The sequence below is a fragment of the Leucopleurus acutus genome (assembly GCF_964270905.1).
Source record: "Leucopleurus acutus genome assembly, chromosome: 16".
Classification (NCBI taxonomy): Eukaryota; Metazoa; Chordata; class Mammalia; order Artiodactyla; family Delphinidae; genus Leucopleurus; species Leucopleurus acutus.
Genome location: NC_139158.1, coordinates 25766021 through 25784185, shown reverse-complemented (window position 1 = coordinate 25784185; position 18165 = coordinate 25766021). Strand labels below are relative to the sequence as shown.

Here is an 18165-nt window from a genome sequence, read left to right as displayed (position 1 = left end):
GCCATACAGACACTATATGGCCCACAAAGCCTAAAATATTCTCTATCTTGGACAGAAAGAGTTGGCCAACCCATGGAATAGGGTAGACATGTAATATGCTTTTGGCTGAATGAATAAAAAAATTAAAGGCCTGTGCTCTAGTTTAACTTCCTTCTATCACTTGGAGGGGGGCTGAGATGGAACAGAAGAGGAACAGGGACAAGCAAGGCACTGGGTTGGAGGTGTGGTGACTTACAGGCTGCGGGGGCCTTTTAGGGAAGAAGGGGGGTTGATCGGCGAAGCAAGACAGCACAAACTCTGCCACCACCAGAGATAAGTACAGGTAGGTTGACAGGTGGCGGAAGGGGTCACTCTGGAAATCCTGTGGGAGAGAAAGCAGAAGACCCACTGAGTCTGAGCTCTTGAGGAACAGAGATTGGGGAGGGTGTGGGGAAGGGGAGAAGGGGTGGAGGCTGAACAGGGTTTCTGATGCTGGGAGCAGTGCCCAGGCAGAGGGCCAGTCAGAACCCCCAGCATTCCTGGCCTTTTCGAAAACACCTGGCTTATGCATATTCTGTCCATACAAATGGCAGGTGGGGTGTTTGCCCTTAGCCAGGTGACAGCTGGCTTTAGGCACCCGGACATGAGTTGAAGGGACACTTTGACTTTCTCCTTGTGCAATAAAGGACCCCCTTCCCCTCCCCCCACAATCTCCGGTCCCACTCCCTTGTGGCTGGTGTTCTCTGGTTTAAGAAGGGAGCTGGTTTCATGGAGCATTTACTCTGCCTCGGGCACATGCTGGAGTCTTTACATGCACTGTCTCATCAAGTTCCTCCCGACCCTGACCCCAGCTGGGGTTTACCTGCTCTGTGTTACTCGTTGGGAAACCAAAGCTCAGGGGAGTGATAGCACCTTGATCAAGGTCACACAGATGATCTGATCTAGATCATGAGCTTTTGCTGCCGTGCCATGATTGCTTTCGCATCCCTTGCCCCTTCTGGCCAGAGGACCTTAATTTTTTTTCCCATGCTCAGGTATGGGGTTTATGCAGAACTGATTCCATCCCAGGGGGTGGGCAGATGATGGAGGCCTGACTAATGAGTACCATCTAGTCCCCTGGCTACCGATGGAACATAAGTCTGGAGCAATTGGGGCTCTTCTTGCCATCCCAGTGGAAAATGAAGCAGAACCAAGGGACAGAGAGAAATGGAGATCTGGTGGTGTTATCTAAAGGTCTGGACCCTCTATGCCTGGCAGGTCCCACGTCTATGAGGTAATAGATTCCCTTGGACTTTTTTGCTTAAGCTAGTGTGAGTTGAGTTTTTGTGGCTTAAAACAAGAGCCCTAGCTTCAAATCACAATTTTTCTACTAAATTTTTTATACTTCTTTGTTTTTATTTTTGTTTTTTGGGGGCAGATAGTAGACAGTTTGATATTCCAACTACATTATTCCCCATAGTGTCATTTTTACCATCATTTCTATTGGAAAGTTTGTTCTGAATTTGGGTGAGATGGACTTGGCTCTGCAGACCTGAGCTGCATGACCTTGAGGAATTCACTCACTTCTCTCAGCCTTAGTCTCCTCATCTTTAAAACAGGACGATTAGAGTCTTCACTGGATTCCTGATGTCAAGTGCTTGCCACAGGGCCTGGCACATGGAGCTCCAGAGCATAGGTGGTCCCAATAGTATTATTTCTATGCTGTGTTCCAAACAGCTAACTGATAAGTCAACTGTGGAAACCTATCCTTTCATAAATCAGTGGATGGCCTGTGGAATTTTCCCATTAGTTACAAAAATTGCTTTGTAAAGAAATCTGTCCTTAAGGACAGAAGGTGTTTCTCTGCCTTCTACTTTTTTTTTTTTTTTTTTTGCGGTACATGGGGCTCTCACTGTTGTGGCCTCTCCTGTTGCGGAGCACAGGCTCCGGACGCACAGGCTCAACAGCCATGGCTCACGGGCCCAGCCGCTCCGCGGCATGTGGGATCTTCCCAGACCGGGGCACGAACCCGTGTCCCCTGCATCGGCAGGCAGACTCTCAACTACTGCGCCACCAGGGAAGCCCTCTGCCTTCTACTTTGACGAGCAGGACAGAGTAACCATTTGGCTCTTGAAATGATGACCAGCAGCCTCTGATTGGCTTCCTTATCCGACGTCCTGGGTGAGTGCGCCAGCTATGCAAGTGGTTGTCAACTGGGGAGATTTTGCCCCCAGGGGACATTTGCCATTGTCTGTAGACACAGGTTACCATAATGGGGTGGTACTACTGGCATCTAGTGGGTGGAGGCCAGGGATGCTGTGCAACATCCTACAGTGCACAGGACACCTCCCCTCCGCCCCCACCCAAAAGAGAATTACGTAAAGGGTGCTGCGGTTGAGAAACCCTTGTTGAGGTTATATATTTTTCTCTGTGCAGATCATGCCCCCTAACATGGAAACGCTGCCTCCCAGGTAGGGAAACAAATATGGGTGAGTGTGCAAAATGAGTGTGTAAATATGGGTGCATGGGAGCACGGGCGAGGGTGAGAATGAGGGGAAACGTGCAGGTACATGGAGTCAGAGTGAGTGCAGGTGTGTGCTGGAGAAGGCCATCCAGAGGTCGTGACTGCTGGCCGACCTGTGAGCTGGACCCAGCAATTGGAGGCTCCTCCCCCCTCCCCTGTCCTTGAAATGTGCATTGTGGCCACACTGTTCCTGCACTAGGAACTACTTCAAGGATGCAGCCTTTCCTTGCAAGAGCAATGTGTTGATGAGACCCTCTGGACAGTACATGTGACTGAACCCTGTTAAATCTTCTAAAAACTGTTAAGATTCTGGCGGGTGGGTGCAGAGATCAACTTCTCTTGCATCACCCAAGACAAGCCTCGTAGGTAAGTTCCCTTGCTCGTTAAAATCGTCACCTACTGATCTGCAGTGGCTGCCTCTTTCTTTGGTCTCTCCTGGCCCTCCGTATATGGGGCCGGCTTCTAATTTCACCCGGGAACCCCTGAGGTTTCAAACCAACAGTGTTTCAATGCCTACGCAGTGTGTGTGAGTGTGTGCATGTGGGACATTTGTGCCTGAGTCCTGTAGGAGCTTGAAGGCATAGCCACACCTAGGTGGCAGTAAGTGTGAGTGGACGTGTGCAGGCGAGTGTGTGTCTGTCTGTGCGTTTGTGTGTGATGTTTCAGAGTCTGTGGTTGTGTGATGCATGAATGGGTTCATACAAATGTGTGCAAGTGAAGTGTGTGACTTGAGTGTGTAAGACAATGGGAATTTGTGTTGCTAAAAAGGTATGGGATGATGGGAACTTCGATGTGAAATGTGTTTGTGTGTCACTTGAGTTTAAGCACTTGTGGTGTGTGTGTCTCTGTGTAGAGAGTAAGCCATGGGTGGAAAGGCGAGGAAGAAGGATGGGACCCAAGGCCTGAAACTGCCCTACTGGTTCCCAGGTGGCCCAGGCCCCCACTTACCCCTTGTGAGGCCTGCTGGGCGGTGCTGGTGGCTGGGAAGAGAAAGCAGAGCAGCCAGTACCCAAAGAGCACCCCGGACGCCTGGACCCCCTTCTTCCTCTCAGCGTGGATCAGGAACACGGCGAAGCTCTGGACCAGAGAGTCAGGTGGGAGGTGGACAGAGGCAGGGAAGGGTGGGGGAAGAGAGGGTAGAGAAGGAGCCCCGCTCTGCCCCATGCCCTCCACCAGGGCACGAAAAGCAGTAGCTAGGGACAAGCCAGCAGGTCTGGGGATGTCATTTACCATTGTGGTGAGCCACACGGTGGGGTGTATGAGGAACTCTAGGGCCTGGGGTGTTCCCTGCTGGATTCTCCAAAGAGTCACAGACACGCTGGAGGTGCACAGGATTATGAGGGCGAAGCCAAGCACCTGGGGAAACAAATTTGGATAAGGCTGGTGGGAGGCTGGGAAGAAAGATGGCAGCCAACTGGACAGTGTCCCCACATCCAATTGGACAGTGGCTCTGGATGGGGCACTGTAACGTACCAATGTGATCATTAAACAGTGCTGACGTGAAAGAAAAAGTTGTAAGGGGTGATGCAGTTCAATCTTGACCTGTAACTGTCATATAAATAATGCACCACAAGGGCCCAAGCCAACTCGGTGGTTTCCAAAATGCCAGCTGCGCTCCCATAATGCACGGGAGGATGCTTTAGGGATGAAGGAACAGCATGAAATGAAATTTACTCTCTAGGTGAAAAAGTTATACCCTCTTTAAGTCTCTTTCCCTCCCTACTATTAAATCAAGGAGGAACCCTGTTGGGACTGGTATGTCTCCAGGCCTGCTCTAAGACACATTGGTCTCTCCTTTGAACAAGAGAAATCAAGAAAGTGGGCAGACCTGGGCACACTGGAGAAACTATTGAACATTTCAGTTAGTCTCAAGCAGGGGTCAAACTACCACCTGCAGGCTGAGTTTGGCCTCCTGCCTGTTTTTGTATCACCTCTGAGCTAAGAATGGTTTTGACATTTTTCAATCATTGAACAAGACTTTAAAAAGTCTAATATGTCATGATCTGTGAAAATTATATGAAATGCAAATTTTAGTGACTATAAATAAACTTTTATTGAAACACGGTCACATCTATTTGTTTACCGTTGTCTGTGGCTGCTTTCCTGCTGCAAGAACAGAATTGAGTGGTGGGGCAGAGACCACATGATCCTCAAAGCCTCAGACATGTACTATCTGGCCCTTTAAGGAAGAGTGTGCCAACCCTGGATAGGTGGTGGGCAACAGGTCAAAAATTTACAAGGTGGTATGGGAATAAATGAACCTTGGAGGGCATTCTTGTAGAAGTCTGAAAAACGGGAGGATGAGCAGAAAAGCTCACACTTGCAATGCCAGTGTTTTTCTAACACTGTCAAATAAATACATAACAATTTTAAGAACTGTTCTTTAGTACCGCCAGTGGGGAAACACAAAAATCAATGCATAGCTGTTAAACATTTAAAAGGTTCATCCTAGCATGGCCCTAGAATCACCTTGTGTATCCCAGGAGTGTACACTGCACACTTTGGGGAATGCTGGGCTGTGATGGCCATAAACTGGATGTGTGGGTGTCCGGGGCTGTGTTTGTGGATATATGGTTTTTATTATTACCAGATCTGTTTGGGAGAATCTATTCCACTGAGTTTCCCTCTGTAGCCTCTGGGGTATTGCTCTGTTTGATTAACAGGGTCCCTTCTTGTCCCCACACTGTGTGCTCCTTGATAGAAGAAGTGTCTACTTTGGGGTCTCTGCCAGGTTCCAGCCTGTTTCCCCCGACCCCCTACCATTGTCTGGTTACAGGCTCCCAGGGGAAGTGGCTACCATTTTGGCCTTGAAGAGGCGGGACATCTGGAGGTAGCCCTTGTCATGGCGGTGGATGTAGAGGAGGTAGATGGGGCCAAGGACCCAGAGGTACATGGGGGGCACCCAGACCCCTGCCGTTTTCAGGAAGCACAGGCTCAGCAGGCGGTCAGCGGCGGGCTGGGGCTCCGTCTGGTTCCAGACCTGAGGGAACACCAGGGTGACTCTTATGATGGTACAACGCAGGGATCCCGAACTCACCTGCTTAGGGGGCCAGGCAACTCTTTGGACCCCTAACATTTACATGAAAATGTGCTAAGCACTCTTTAGAGTACTTCATAATTCTCAACTTCTTTAGCCCTAACCCCAATCTTATGAAGTAGATGCAGTCATACTGATTTTGCAGATGAGGCAGCTGAGGCCCAGAGAGGCTGAGTAAGTTGGCTGATGTCACCCAGTTGGACAGTGGTGGTGCTGGGATCTGAACCAAGGCAGTCCGGTCCTAGAATCTGGGAGACCTGGGCTCTCTGATGAGTGTTGGGCACAGACTCATAACCACTGTAGGAGGTGGGTATTACTGTCCCCATTTCATAGACCAGAAACTGAGGCACGGGCTTGGGGGGTAGGGGAACAGACTCCTTCAGGCTCACACAAATAGAAGTGGCAGAGCTGAGTCCATGCTGGCCTGTCTGAGCCCGCAGCTTGTTCTACTGGAGATCGCCATCTGTAATTCTTAACTCAGACCTTCTGCTGGCCTTTCCTTATCTGAGAAGTGTGAATGTGAGTTTAGAAGACGCTGCTTTAATTCTCCCCCTACTGCATCACTGCCACCCTCCCACTAAAACCCTTTGATGAGACAGGAACCAGAGAGGGGTGGGGGGTGGGGTCTTGTAGGCCCCTTTAACAGGGCTGGGTTCTTCGGGGGACCAGCTTGGTTAAGGAGGTCGCCCCAACCTGCGGTTAGACTGGCAGGTCTCTTCCCCTCCCGGCCGGGAGTTTGGAGGTCTCTCCCCTCCCCTGCCCAAGAGATCTCTCGAGCCCGAAAAGGAGAGTGGGGCGGGATGGAGACACTCACCTCCGGGCCCGCGCAGGGCTCGCCAGGCGCGGCCATCGGGCGCCGTGCGTCCGTCAGTCCGTCTGTCAGACTGTCGGTGGGTCCCTGGACAGCTTCCTTGGCCGCGCTCCGCCGTGCAAGGGGCGGGGATTCGAGCGCCGGGATTGCGAGGCCCCGGGCAAGGTCCGGCCGCGCGGCGGGGGTGGGGCGCGAAGGGGTGAAAGGAGGCGAGGTGGAGGGGCGCTAAGGGAGGCCCCAGCAGGCACCGGGAGAGGGGTTCCCGGAGCCCCAGAAAGTGCAGCGGCATCCCCATATGACCCCCCTTCCCCCTGGAACAAATGTCATCGCAAGCTTCCCGAATACTGTGGACCAACAATTCCAGGAATTTATCCTGATAAGTGAACCCAACAGGTGTGCACATGTCCAACAACCGGCACGGGGGATGGGGGCACTGTCTGGTTAGTTAGAGCCGCAGTCTCCTCACCTGTGGGATGGACATTGTCTGCCTCTACGGTGGGGGGAAGATTTTAAGATGACTAACAAAGCGTCTAGCACAGTGCCAGGCACACAGTAAACGCGCAAGCGGAGTTAGCTCTTATTAGCATTAGTAGTATTATTTCATTCCTAGGTTACTAAGCTGTGGTTCAAAGCGCCATTGCAGAAATATATTTAATACGGAAATATGGTTGCTGAATGCTAAGTGAAAAAAAGAGATTATAATACAAAATAGCCTGTGATATGTTTCCAAAGGAAAAAAGTATATGCTTAAGTTGGGGAAAGTGGGGAAGGAAGTCAAGTCATTTACCTTCTTCTTCTGGGTCTTAAAGCAAGGTGTGTCCCCAGCCACGAGTTCTTTTGGGAGATGACTCTATGTAACATATATGCATAGATGAAAAGATGGAAATGCTCTAAAGCAGTGGTCATGGGAATCCTAATTTTCCTTTTTCCTTGCTTTCCCTTTTCTAATTTCTTTCCTTCTGCAATGAGCATGTATTCCTTTCAAGATAGGAAGGAAAGACTCAGCTTTTTCAGACCGACAAGCACAGGTGCTCAGTTTGAGTGAAGAATTCAAATCCTTTGCGCTCTCCATGCTGCCCTGTTACTTCTTGTCTTCTTTTTCGTGCCTCCGGCAGGGCTTCCACAACATGGGTTCCCTGGCCTTTTCCCCTTTCCTTTTCTGAGTTTCTCCAGCCCTGGCCTGGGGCCTAGGCAGTATGCCTTCAGCTGTCCTCCTGCCTGGGAGTTCTGGAAGAGCAGGGACACAGACACTCAAGGATCTGTCTTGAGGCTGAGTGTGGATGGTCTGCTGTTTACATTCAGATCACGTCTGTTTATTTGAGGTGGTTTTGGTGGAGGCTGATGGAAATTATGGGGAGGCTTGAGCCCCCTCTCCCTGAAACCCCCGCTGCAGTTGGCATTGCCATAGTCCTAGTGCTTTATTTCTTTGTATACCTGAAGATGAATTTGAGGGGAATGGCGAAAGTTTGAGGGAGAATGGTTAGGAAGGCAGGAAGAACACAGAGGAAATCAGTAGGTGAGCCAAGAACAGAACTCGGGCATCCCAAAGCCTGCTTTCCAGCTCTCTGAACAACACATGGCTGTGTGCCGAGCCCTAGATAAGTCCCTTTCCCTCTCTGGGCCTTGGTTTACCATTCTGTAAGATAAGAGGATTCCATAGGCCAGCATTTCCTAATCGATGGCTTTCACCCGCCTGGTGATTTGCTAAGACAAACCAGGGATTTATGTTAGGGACAGTAAAGGGCATCTGTTTCCATTGTAATGATAAATAATGAACCTCAGAAAATAAAACCATTATTTAAATAGTTTCTCTTTATAATTGAACAGTTGAGAATCTCACTGTATTTGTAGTGAGAATGCAGAGTGAGAAGCAGAAATCTGATGCGCTCATGATTGAAATCCTCAGTGGGTGTATCGTTGCATTGTAGCCAATGTGAAGGTTTTGACGATTGTGTAGTTTAAAATCATTGTGATTCATAATTGTATTATATTGCTTGAGTTTTAGCCACAATGGCAAATTTCAGTGGGAAATCTTCTCTCTTACCTCATCATTTAGAAACAAAGTATTAAAAACTATCAAAATAAAGCACTTGATGTTTTCAGGAGTAAAGTGGAAGACTTTCAAATATCAGGTCAGAAAAGCAATTTTTGTCTATTTTGATGTGGTGACTTGTAGTTCATCTACACTATGTTATACACTCAGTCGTAGGACAAAATATAACGTGCTGATTTTTGAACTTATTTGCAGACAAATCATGCATCGTTTCACGGAGCTAGTTCAAAGTAAATCAAACTGCATGCATCTCTTGCTTACTGGGGTAAAACACTCAAAGTTTGTTTCTATACAAATGTAATTAGAGCTGGGATTAAATAAAATTTAAATACCTTTTAACTATTATGCTGAACTTAAATGACATGTTTTTCTTTAAAAAAAAATCTAATTCATCATTTATCACGGAAAAATACATCAGTTGACACAAATCCCTAAAAGGGGTTTGAGATTATACTTGTGAAATTTACCGTCAAAAAGATTTGGGAAAGTTGTTGGATACTTCCATCAACAGTCTCTCGTCCTTTCCAGTTTCAGTGCTACTGAATTCCAAAGTAGGGTTTAGCTTTGTAGTTTATGACTGTATACACACACCTTGCAACTGCACCTGCCAAACGGTGCGCGGAGTCCTCCATGCCTCCAGAGGGCACAAATGGTCTCGTTTTGTTGCTGAGCATGCGCCATAATTCTTTTGCCTGGGGGAGTGGGCGTGGGGCCGGATCGCGCACGCGCGGCCGAGTCGGGGCGGGGACTGGGCTGTCAGCCGCCAGCGGAGGAGGAAGCCGCGGTCCGCGTGCGGTTTGAGGGGCGGGACCTGGAGGCCTGCGGAGGGTCTGGCAGCAGAGGCAGGGCCATGCGGGAGCGCCGGCGCGTGGGGCCGCCGGGGTCGGTGGTGGTGGTCGCCACCGTGGTGCTGCTGCTGAGCGGCGTGGGGCCGGCGCGCGGCTCCGAGGACATCGTGGTGGGCTGCGGGGGCTTCGTCAAGTCGGACGTGGAGATCAACTACTCGCTCATCGAGGTGAGCGCCCGCCCCGCGGCCCGGAGCTCGCTGTGTGACCCCGGGCCAATCGCTCAACCTCTCTGAGCCGCGGTGGCCTCGCCTCTGACACCTGGCAGTTGCCACCAGCCCCCCACTCTGGGAGTCCTTTCCTTTTTAAAGGCGCCGCTCTCCGCGGGTCTCCACTATCTCCTCCCCAGTCGCGCTGGAGTGGGGGTTCTTATCTTGGGGTCAGCTACGGAGTGGGGGCGGGGTCGGGGTCGGGGCCCCGAAGGTATGTGCACATGGGTGTGAGGGACATTTTTGGTGACGATGATGGTGGTCTAAAACTTTTATTAGGTCACGCAAAACTAAGGATCCTGCAAATCAAGACCCCAGATTCTTCAAAACCTAAACTCCAGATCCGCAGAATCCAGGCCCCAGATCTCTTAAAACCGAGTCTCAGCAGGACCCAGACCCCTTAGGACTGATACCCCAGATGCTCAAACTCCCAGGAGCCCAGACTTCCTGAAACTCAGATTTCTGAAACCTATATTGCAGAACCTAGAGACAGCAAGTCTTACCCACACAACAGAGAGTCCCTGCAAAGTTCTAATCCACTGCTCCTCCAACCACCCTGGGGAGCTTTTAAAGAGCATGGATTCCCATCCCAGAGATCCTGACCCAGTAGATCTCTCTTGGCATCTCTGGGGCTGGGAAACTGTATTTTTAATTTCCCTGGTTTCTCCCATGGGGCCCCTTTTCCTCTGAAAATGGAGAGTTGTCAGCTGCCTGTACTGGGTAGTTATTGGAATTACGCTAGAGATTTGTGCAGAAGTCTTTTTATTAAGTTGCAAAGCCCTGTTCAGTTAGATGATTATTAGCCTAGTGGAATTATGACCCAGAAAGCTTGTGAGAAGAAGGGAGATAGATAGAGGTAGGGATAGAAAGTCACTTGCAGGACAGATGGGAAGGGACCCGAGGGAGGGCTGGCCTCTGTTTCAGGAGGTTACTGATGATGGGGCAGAAAAGAGAATTTGAGAGAGAAAAAAGGAAGTGGCTGAAAAAGAGAAGGGAGAGGGGACTAAGACCCCAAAGGCTGTCTGTCTGAAAGCACATTGAGCTGCTTCTGTGCTGGTAGCTGGATGGCTGCAAGGGTTGGACCATTGTGTTCTACAAAGTAGGTTACTGAGGATTGGGAGAGGGGTAGGAAGTAGATTCCCATCCCACTAGCTCTTTGACCTGGCCTTGCTCCAAGTCCCAATTTTTATTCCTGTAAGATGGTGTTGGGTGAGAGGCAGCAGAACCCAGCATCATGTATTTTCTAAAGAAGTTAATCAATCGTCACCTTCAAGACGATTGGTCTTAAGAAGTCAGGCGTTTAATGAATCTACCCACTGACAGTGGCAGGGCTCCTAGGATCTCTGGGTGCCCATGCCACCTCCTGGGTTGTGGGCACAGGACATTCCAGAAGCCGCCTGGAAAGGCTTTGCAACTTGTAGTTTCCTGGGGTTCCAGGTGGGAAGTGAAGGCAGTAAGGGGCACTCCCACCCCACACACTAATAGTGACCTTGAGAGCAGAGGGCAGGTTTTGTAACCTGGTATGAAATGTGTTCCCTGAGCCCTAGGGCTGCCTGTCCAGGTGGTCTGAGACACTCATTCTTTCTTAATTTCTGATTGTGAAATGAGGTGTTTCATACGTGTAATGTATATTGCCATTCTGTACCCTGACCTGTGCTTTATGAAAGAAATGTAAGTAAGATATTTCACAATCATTTCTTGATTGTGTTTTCTGTGTCCCAGTAAAACTACCTTCACTCTTCTCCAGCTCTCTTCCCTTCTGGGTGTTTTTCCATCATATTCATTCAGTCAGTAACTGTTGAGTGAGCCCCGGCATGTGCAGAAGCCTTGTGTCTGGTGGGGATATTCAGTTCAGTGAACAGAGCAGACAGAAATCCCTAAAAAAGAAAAACTAAATTGGTTGCTAATTCTTTAACAATCAGGAGATTTCACATTAAAAACTGCATTCCCGATTTCTCTGGAAAACCAGCTGATCTTTGGGCTGCAAAACTTGGCTTGGGTTAAGTAGCGATCTGTCTCTCTTTAGGTGAATGCCCCTTGATAGGACTTCCATGGCCCCTCTGGACAGCTGGATTTTCAGTCCCTGCTTTCAGTGCATGCATCTGAATTTCTTTATGGCCTGTGAACAAGTTTGAGTATTTATTGAGTACTTACACTAAATAAGACACTGACCCAGGCGCCATGGAATGTAAGCCGTGGTCACCGCCCACGCGGAGCTTGCAGTCTGTACGTAATTTCACTGTGTTCCTTTCCTAAGTACGCGCGTTCTGAGTCTGCTGCTTTATACATCTTCTTAGCTGGTGTGCCCCAATTCTGTTATCATAGTTACAGATTATTAACATTAAAAGTTTCCAGATGGATGTTACTCCAAGCATTGGGACTCTTTGGGGTAAATAATACAGATCCCTGGCCCTCACCTCAGACCTTCCAGTTTAGAAACAGACGTGGGGCTCAGAAATTGCATTTTTTTTAAGGTACTTTACAAAAAATTGAAGTATAGTTGATTTACAGTGTTGTGTTTAGTTCCTGGTGTACAACAAAGTGATTCAGTTATACATATATATATATTCTTTTTCATATTCTTTTCCATTAAGGTTTATTACAGGATATTGAAACTAGATCCCTGTGCTATACAGTAGGACCTGTTTTTTATCCATTCTATATATAATAGCTTGCATCTGCTAGCCCCAAACTTCCAATCCAACCCGCCCCAGGAATTGCATTTTAACAAGCCCCTTACTAACAGCAAACTTTGAAAATTTGTTTTAGACCCAGAAACAACGTAGAGACAGACACTAAAATAAACTGAAAAACATTGAAAAAATATGACTTTGGGAGATAGTTTCTAACCTGAAAAATATCAAATCACATTATTTTGGGGATACTTGTCTTATTTCCCTCTGTCCTAATGCCTAGTGTTAGTAGCTTCATATGGTGGGTCCTCAGCAAATGCATTTTGACTGAATGCATTCAGGTGCATTATATGTAGCTAATTCTCAACAGTGATATTATGACTTCTCTTTTCTTTCCTTCCTTTCTAGATAAAGTTGTACACCAAGCATGGGACTTTGAAATACCAGACAGACTGTGCCCCTAACAATGGTTACTTTATGATCCCCTTGTATGATAAGGTAAGAGGGGAGAGTACTTTAGTCTTTTATGATGGGAAGTTGTCAGTGTGACCCACAGGGCTGCGCTAACTAGGAGAGTGGCTTTCCTACATGTGCAAATACTCATGTTTTGTAAGTTGTAAGTGGAGTATGGTAATTCTGGCCAAATTCTGGCCAAACTTATGAACTGGTTTGATTGAATGCAGTGATTCTCAATGTCTCCAGGGACATTTGGCAACGTCTGGAGACATTTTTGGTCGTTACAACTGTAAGGGAGGGAGAATGGTACAGTTATCTCGTCAGTGGAGGCCAGGAATGGAGCTAAATATCCTGCCATGCTATACCTGACAGACCAAATGTCACCAGTGCCAAGGCTGAGAAACCCTGATCTAATAGAACCCTTTACTTGCAAGCAGCTTAAAATATCGTTAAAAAGAATTATATAAGTAATATGTGAATTCATGAGCTTTGTGAAAAAAATCAAGGTGTTTAGAAGTATATGAAGTTAATTTTATCTTTTATCCCCCAAACCCCCCTCCCTCTGTAGTGATAACCTCTGATAAAAGTTTCAGTGTGTATCCTAGCAGACGGCTTTCTCTGTATTTAGAGTTATACAGATATCCACGAATATACATGCATGGACATATATGCAGATACACAAACACATGTGCACATAGATGGGTATCCATGCATACCCGTTCTCCCACCCCTCATTCTCCCCACATTTCAACTTTTTATTTGGAAACATAGATTCACAGGAAGTTGCAAAAGTAGTTAATATACTGTGTAGTTTTGCTTTTGATTAAAAAAAAATACAAATGGACTCAAACACTAGGCACTGTTCTGCAATGTGGTTTTTTTTCCCTGTGGTGATGTTTTGGCACACTTTGGACATCAGCATGTATGGACCTTCCTTTTCTTTTGCAGTACGCAGGCCCCTCACTGTTGTGGCCTCTCCCGTTGCGGAGCACAGGCTCCGGATGCGCAGGCTCAGCGGCCATGGCTCACGGGCCCAGCTGCTCTGCGGCATGTGGGATCTTTCCAGACGAGGGCACGAACCCATGTCCCTGGCATTGGCAGGCAGACTCTCAGCCACTGCGCCACCAGGGAAGCCCTGGACCTTCCTTTTAACGGCTGCACGCATGTCAGAGGCAGGCCAAACTGATTTATTCCCAATTTCTCTATAGACACAGAGGCTTTTTCCCAGTTTTTAAAATTATTACTAACCACACAGCAATAAATATTCTTGAACTTGCATCTTTACGCACAATACATAAGATTGATTTCTAGAGGTAGACTAGTTGGGTCTTGAAATCTGTTTTTGTTTTTCTTTTTAAAGTATTAAAACATTCTCAAGGAACCCTTCACTCAAGGGTGTATGTAAAATCTAGTTTTAAGAAATGACTTTAGTTCCTGAAGATCTGGCTGACCCTGGCAACCTTAGTCATATGAGGGGTTAACAGGAGACTGGATTAATAGAATGTTTGGAATCAGAAGACCAAGAGCACTGAGTACAGAGTCTTTGTAACTCTTTGATGGGTTAAATGGGAGGTTCGGGGGTTGAGATTGCAGCACATGAAGGGAATCAAGAGCTCACTACCATTTACAAGTACAAAGTTTATGCTTGGAATTCCATTTCAGGTGTGAAAATTCTAGATAATAGGCTAGCACTAAACTAAATTAAACTAGTTGAATAGTCATCAGTTCTTAGTCCTTTGCAGTGATTTTTTTTTTTCTCCTTGTAGGGAGATTTCATTCTGAAGATTGAGCCTCCTCTAGGGTGGAGTTTTGGTAAGTTAACAAATAACCAGGTATACTCTGTAAAGGATTAGGTTATATGCTGAATATTAATTTAAATTGACAGAGTGCATAGATTGTTAAAATATTAAGGATTCCTTTCTAGTGTGGAAGAGGGTTTTTTTGTGTTTTTTTTAACCGCCTTGCCCCTATTACTTTAGAGTAGATTGGATTTACTTTAGACCTACTTTAAGATTTTCTGTCACGTTTCTTACAGTTGGCATCTTTTCTTGTACCCCTCAGAGAACTCCTAGCAGCTTCGTTCATTAAGTGTCAGTAGAACTTGATGAATATAGAGGTCAGGAGTGGGGACTTGGTTCCTCTTCCAGGACGGCTTCTTTCTTAGCCCCCTCAGTGTTTTGTTTTGGTTTTTTTTGTTTTTTTTTTTCCCCTCAGTGTTTTTAAAAAAATTTTTTCAGTGAATTAATGGCAACATTAAACATTGTGAGACTTGACATAAAAATCCAGATTTACTTCTCTTAAGAGATCAGAAGATCTGACAACCTTGGGCCTTACCAGCTCTGTGACGACCTTGGACGAGTTACTTCCGCTGGGTCGGCGTCCGTCTTCTCACTAGGGGTCAGGAGAGTAGTAGTACCCGCCTCACAGGCTACTGGAGGATTAATGGACCAGTGTAGTTATGTGTTCAGAATCGCTGGCACATAATTGGCAATTAATCAGTAAACACTTAAAAGCAGTCTTTCCGCACACATACAAACAAAAGCTCCAGACTTTCCTGAGGTGACTGTCTTTTAGCAAAGTCAGAGGAGTGGGAGTGGGCTGGATCAGAAGAAGGGGTCCTGCTGTGACGTGGCTGGTGTTTTTGGAGAGCAGAGCCTTGACGTTTTCGGTAGAGGGTGTGTGACCCCAGTTCTGTAGCTTGCGGGGAGACGTGGAGGGCCCAGTTGTTCCTACCAGGCCTGCCTGTGAGTTAGAGGGGGAAGAACTGAGTCCCTGCTGTCACAGTGGCAGCGATAGCCAACTCGCATCTGGGCGACAAGCTCTTTCTCAGTTCACGGCCAGGGGTGCCTGGCTGGTGCGGTCCAGAAAATCGGAGGGGAGTCAAAGCCAACCCATGGCCAGAGAGACGACAAATTGGCCAGAGAGGTCACAGATCGGTGGTTTGCATGAGTGTTTTGTTTGAATCCCCTCCCTTCTTGTCAGTTCTTTTTCTTTAATAAGTTTTTAAATTAAATTATAGCATACTTTCCGAAAATTGTACTCATCACAGGGATATCAGGCGATGAATTTTCACAAAACGAACACACTCAGGTAACCACCACTTAGATGACAAGACAGAACCTAACCAGCACCCAGAAGTGCCCCATCCCAGGCACTTGCTAATCGCGCCACCCGACCTAAAATTATAGATTATTTTGTCTGTTTTGAACTTCATGTAAATAGAATCGCACAGGGTACATTTTTGTGCCTGGTTTCTCTCTCTTGACAATTTTCACAGAATTCGTCCTTATTATGTGTTATTATGTGTTAATATATTAGTTCATTCTACTGCTGTGTGAATATCAAATGATTTACCCCCTCTACTGTTGGTGGACATTTGGGTTGCGCCCCAGTTTTGGCCACTAGGAGCAGTGCTCCTGCGAACATCCTTGTACATATCTTGTGGTGCACACATGTCTACATTTCTGTTGAGTATATACCCGGGTGGAATTGCTGGGCGATAGACTTTTTACATGTTCAGCCCTAGTAGAGATTGCCGGACAGCCAAGGTTGATGTCGCAGAACTTTGCTCTACCAGCCGTGTGTAAGAGTTCAGACCTCCACATCCTCTGGCTGTCAGTCTCTTTCATCTTAGCTGTCCTGGTGGTGGAGTGGTGGCCTCGCACTGTGCTTTTGATTTGCATTTCCTGATGGTCCATGAGATTGAGCACTTTTTCATATGTTTCCTGGCGATTTGGATATCCTCTTTTTGTGAGCTGCCTGTTAAAGGTTTTGTCCATTTTTCACTGGTGCTTTCCCCTGTGCATGTGCGTCATTCTTCATTTTACCAGAAATTCTCTTGACTGGTTCATTTTTTCCTCTGCTTCTCACTTCACTGTCTTCCGAACCTTTTAAAAACTCAACTTTAACCCCTATTATAATGAACTCTTCAGTTTTTTTTTTAATTTGACTTAGTTGCTAATATTGAAAAATCAGGACACGGCACATAAAATCCAGATTTCCAGTTGTTCTTGAGAAGGTGGAAGCTTGGGCAGCGCTGGGTCACGTGGCAGTAGTTGGTAGAAGCTGTCCCCCTTTTTCCATTTGCTGCAGTCTGCACTTGGCCAGTCTGCTGACTTCTAATCCACCGGGTTACTATGGACATTGAAGTTTACAGTCCTGGTATAATGTGGCCGAACTCCTGTACTTGGTCAGGAGACAGATGCGGAGCCAGACTTTTGGGGTTGAATTTGGGCTCTGTCCCTCACAAGCTCTGTGATTTTAGGAGATTCTTTAACCTTCCTGTGCCCCACTTTACCCCTCAATCGGCTGCAGATGTTACTACCTACCTCTAAGATAGTTGTCAGGATTAAGTGTACTTAGCTCAGTGCCTGGTCTCTGGTGGGCGTTCAGTAATAAAACTCTTTGGCACTCACTGGATTTTCCATGGGACTCTGAGATACAGCTCAGCTGCAAGACTGTTACAAAAGTATATTACACTGTAAACTCTGGTTCCCTTTGGGGTGGGGGAGTGGGTGTCAGGATGTAGGGGTGGGAAGGAGACTTTTCCCTGTGTACCTCCTTGTGCCTTCGGATTTCAAGCCATGTGAGTGGCTCAAAAGTGAATACAGTGCAAGTTAAGCAGTTCAGTGTGTTTTACGCAGACAGTTTCATCCTGTCCCAGAACTCAGCCTGCTCTTGTGTCCTGTACCCTGTTCCCCCCTCCCCCTGTCATTGGGCAGAGCCAACCACCGTGGAGCTCTACGTGGATGGTGTGAACGACATCTGCACGAAGGGCGGGGACGTCAACTTCGTGTTCACGGGCTTCTCCGTGAATGGAAAGGTTTGGCATTTGTCACATTTGCTCTGTGGTACATACTGGGTCTTCTCTTACCTTTAAAAAAGCAAGATGTTTTTAAACTGGGGGCTTTGAGCCCACAAGGGACCCACAGATAAGCTTCAAGAGGGCCTGGGAGCTCAATGAAATTGCATGTAAAACGTAGCGGGTGTTTTTAGGGGCCGGGTCTAGGTTGCTGGTCACTCCCCTGTCCGAGTATAGATACCAGGATGGCTTTTTAGAGGGACAGGTTCTCGGGGGAGAGTTCCCCCTCCCTGCACCCAGCACCCTGGTTGAGATGCGCATATTTATTGCCTTCCTTTTCTTCATGGTGGGTTTATTCTCCTTTCCCTTGACCCTGAGAGTGAGGGCCTTTGGTCCCGGCTTTTTGTGTGGGTTTCTTGTTAGAGATGGGGACCCTGGGTATTTATTCTTTCGCAGTGGTTTGTAAAATAATTGTGCATCTTTAATTGAAGGTGTCTTAGAGCCATTGAAACAAAGTGTCATTTTACTGTTGCTGTTCCCTCTCCCTGTCCCCAAGCCTCCCTGGGAAGGGTATCCACAATCTCTACCATCTTTTCCAAGGAAACTTGACCCAAAGAAGGTCATGGGCTTTGTGTGGGGAGCAGGATGGACCGTGCGGCTGGGAGGAGGACGTTGCTGCTGGGTGGCTCCTAACTCATCCGTCTCCACGGCAGGTTCTCAGCAAAGGGCAGCCCCTGGGGCCCGCAGGAGTTCAGGTGTCTCTGAGAAACACAGGCACAGAAGCAAAGATCCAGTCCACAGTCACACAGCCTGGCGGAAAGTGAGTCATGCATGTTAC

General features: G+C 47.4%; 2 protein-coding genes across 4 annotated transcripts in view; one reads left to right on the top strand and one right to left on the bottom strand.

Moving 5' to 3' along the window:
- The window catches only part of ABCC6 (ATP binding cassette subfamily C member 6), a 61382-nt gene extending 54955 nt beyond the window's left edge, over positions 1–6427 (bottom strand). For 2 of the 3 annotated variants that reach the window (XM_082857886.1, XM_082857885.1), the window contains exons 1-5: positions 6334–6427; positions 5280–5462; positions 3713–3838; positions 3431–3559; positions 236–361 (exon numbers count right to left, since the gene is read on the bottom strand). In XM_082857886.1, the coding sequence (XP_082714012.1) occupies positions 236–361; positions 3431–3559; positions 3713–3838; positions 5280–5462; positions 6334–6369 (600 nt within the window). In that variant the 5' untranslated portion in view covers positions 6370–6427. The remainder of the gene's footprint in view (positions 1–235; positions 362–3430; positions 3560–3712; positions 3839–5279; positions 5463–6333) is intronic. The other variant, XM_082857887.1, reaches the window with a different exon arrangement.
- A 2739-nt stretch (positions 6428–9166) lies between these two features.
- The window catches only part of LOC309973276 (BOS complex subunit NOMO1), a 52834-nt gene continuing 43835 nt past the window's right edge, over positions 9167–18165 (top strand). The window contains exons 1-5 of the mRNA XM_082857403.1: positions 9167–9398; positions 12479–12568; positions 14293–14338; positions 17248–17348; positions 18041–18147. Coding sequence (XP_082713529.1) covers positions 9234–9398; positions 12479–12568; positions 14293–14338; positions 17248–17348; positions 18041–18147 — 509 coding nt within the window. The 5' untranslated portion in view covers positions 9167–9233. The remainder of the gene's footprint in view (positions 9399–12478; positions 12569–14292; positions 14339–17247; positions 17349–18040; positions 18148–18165) is intronic.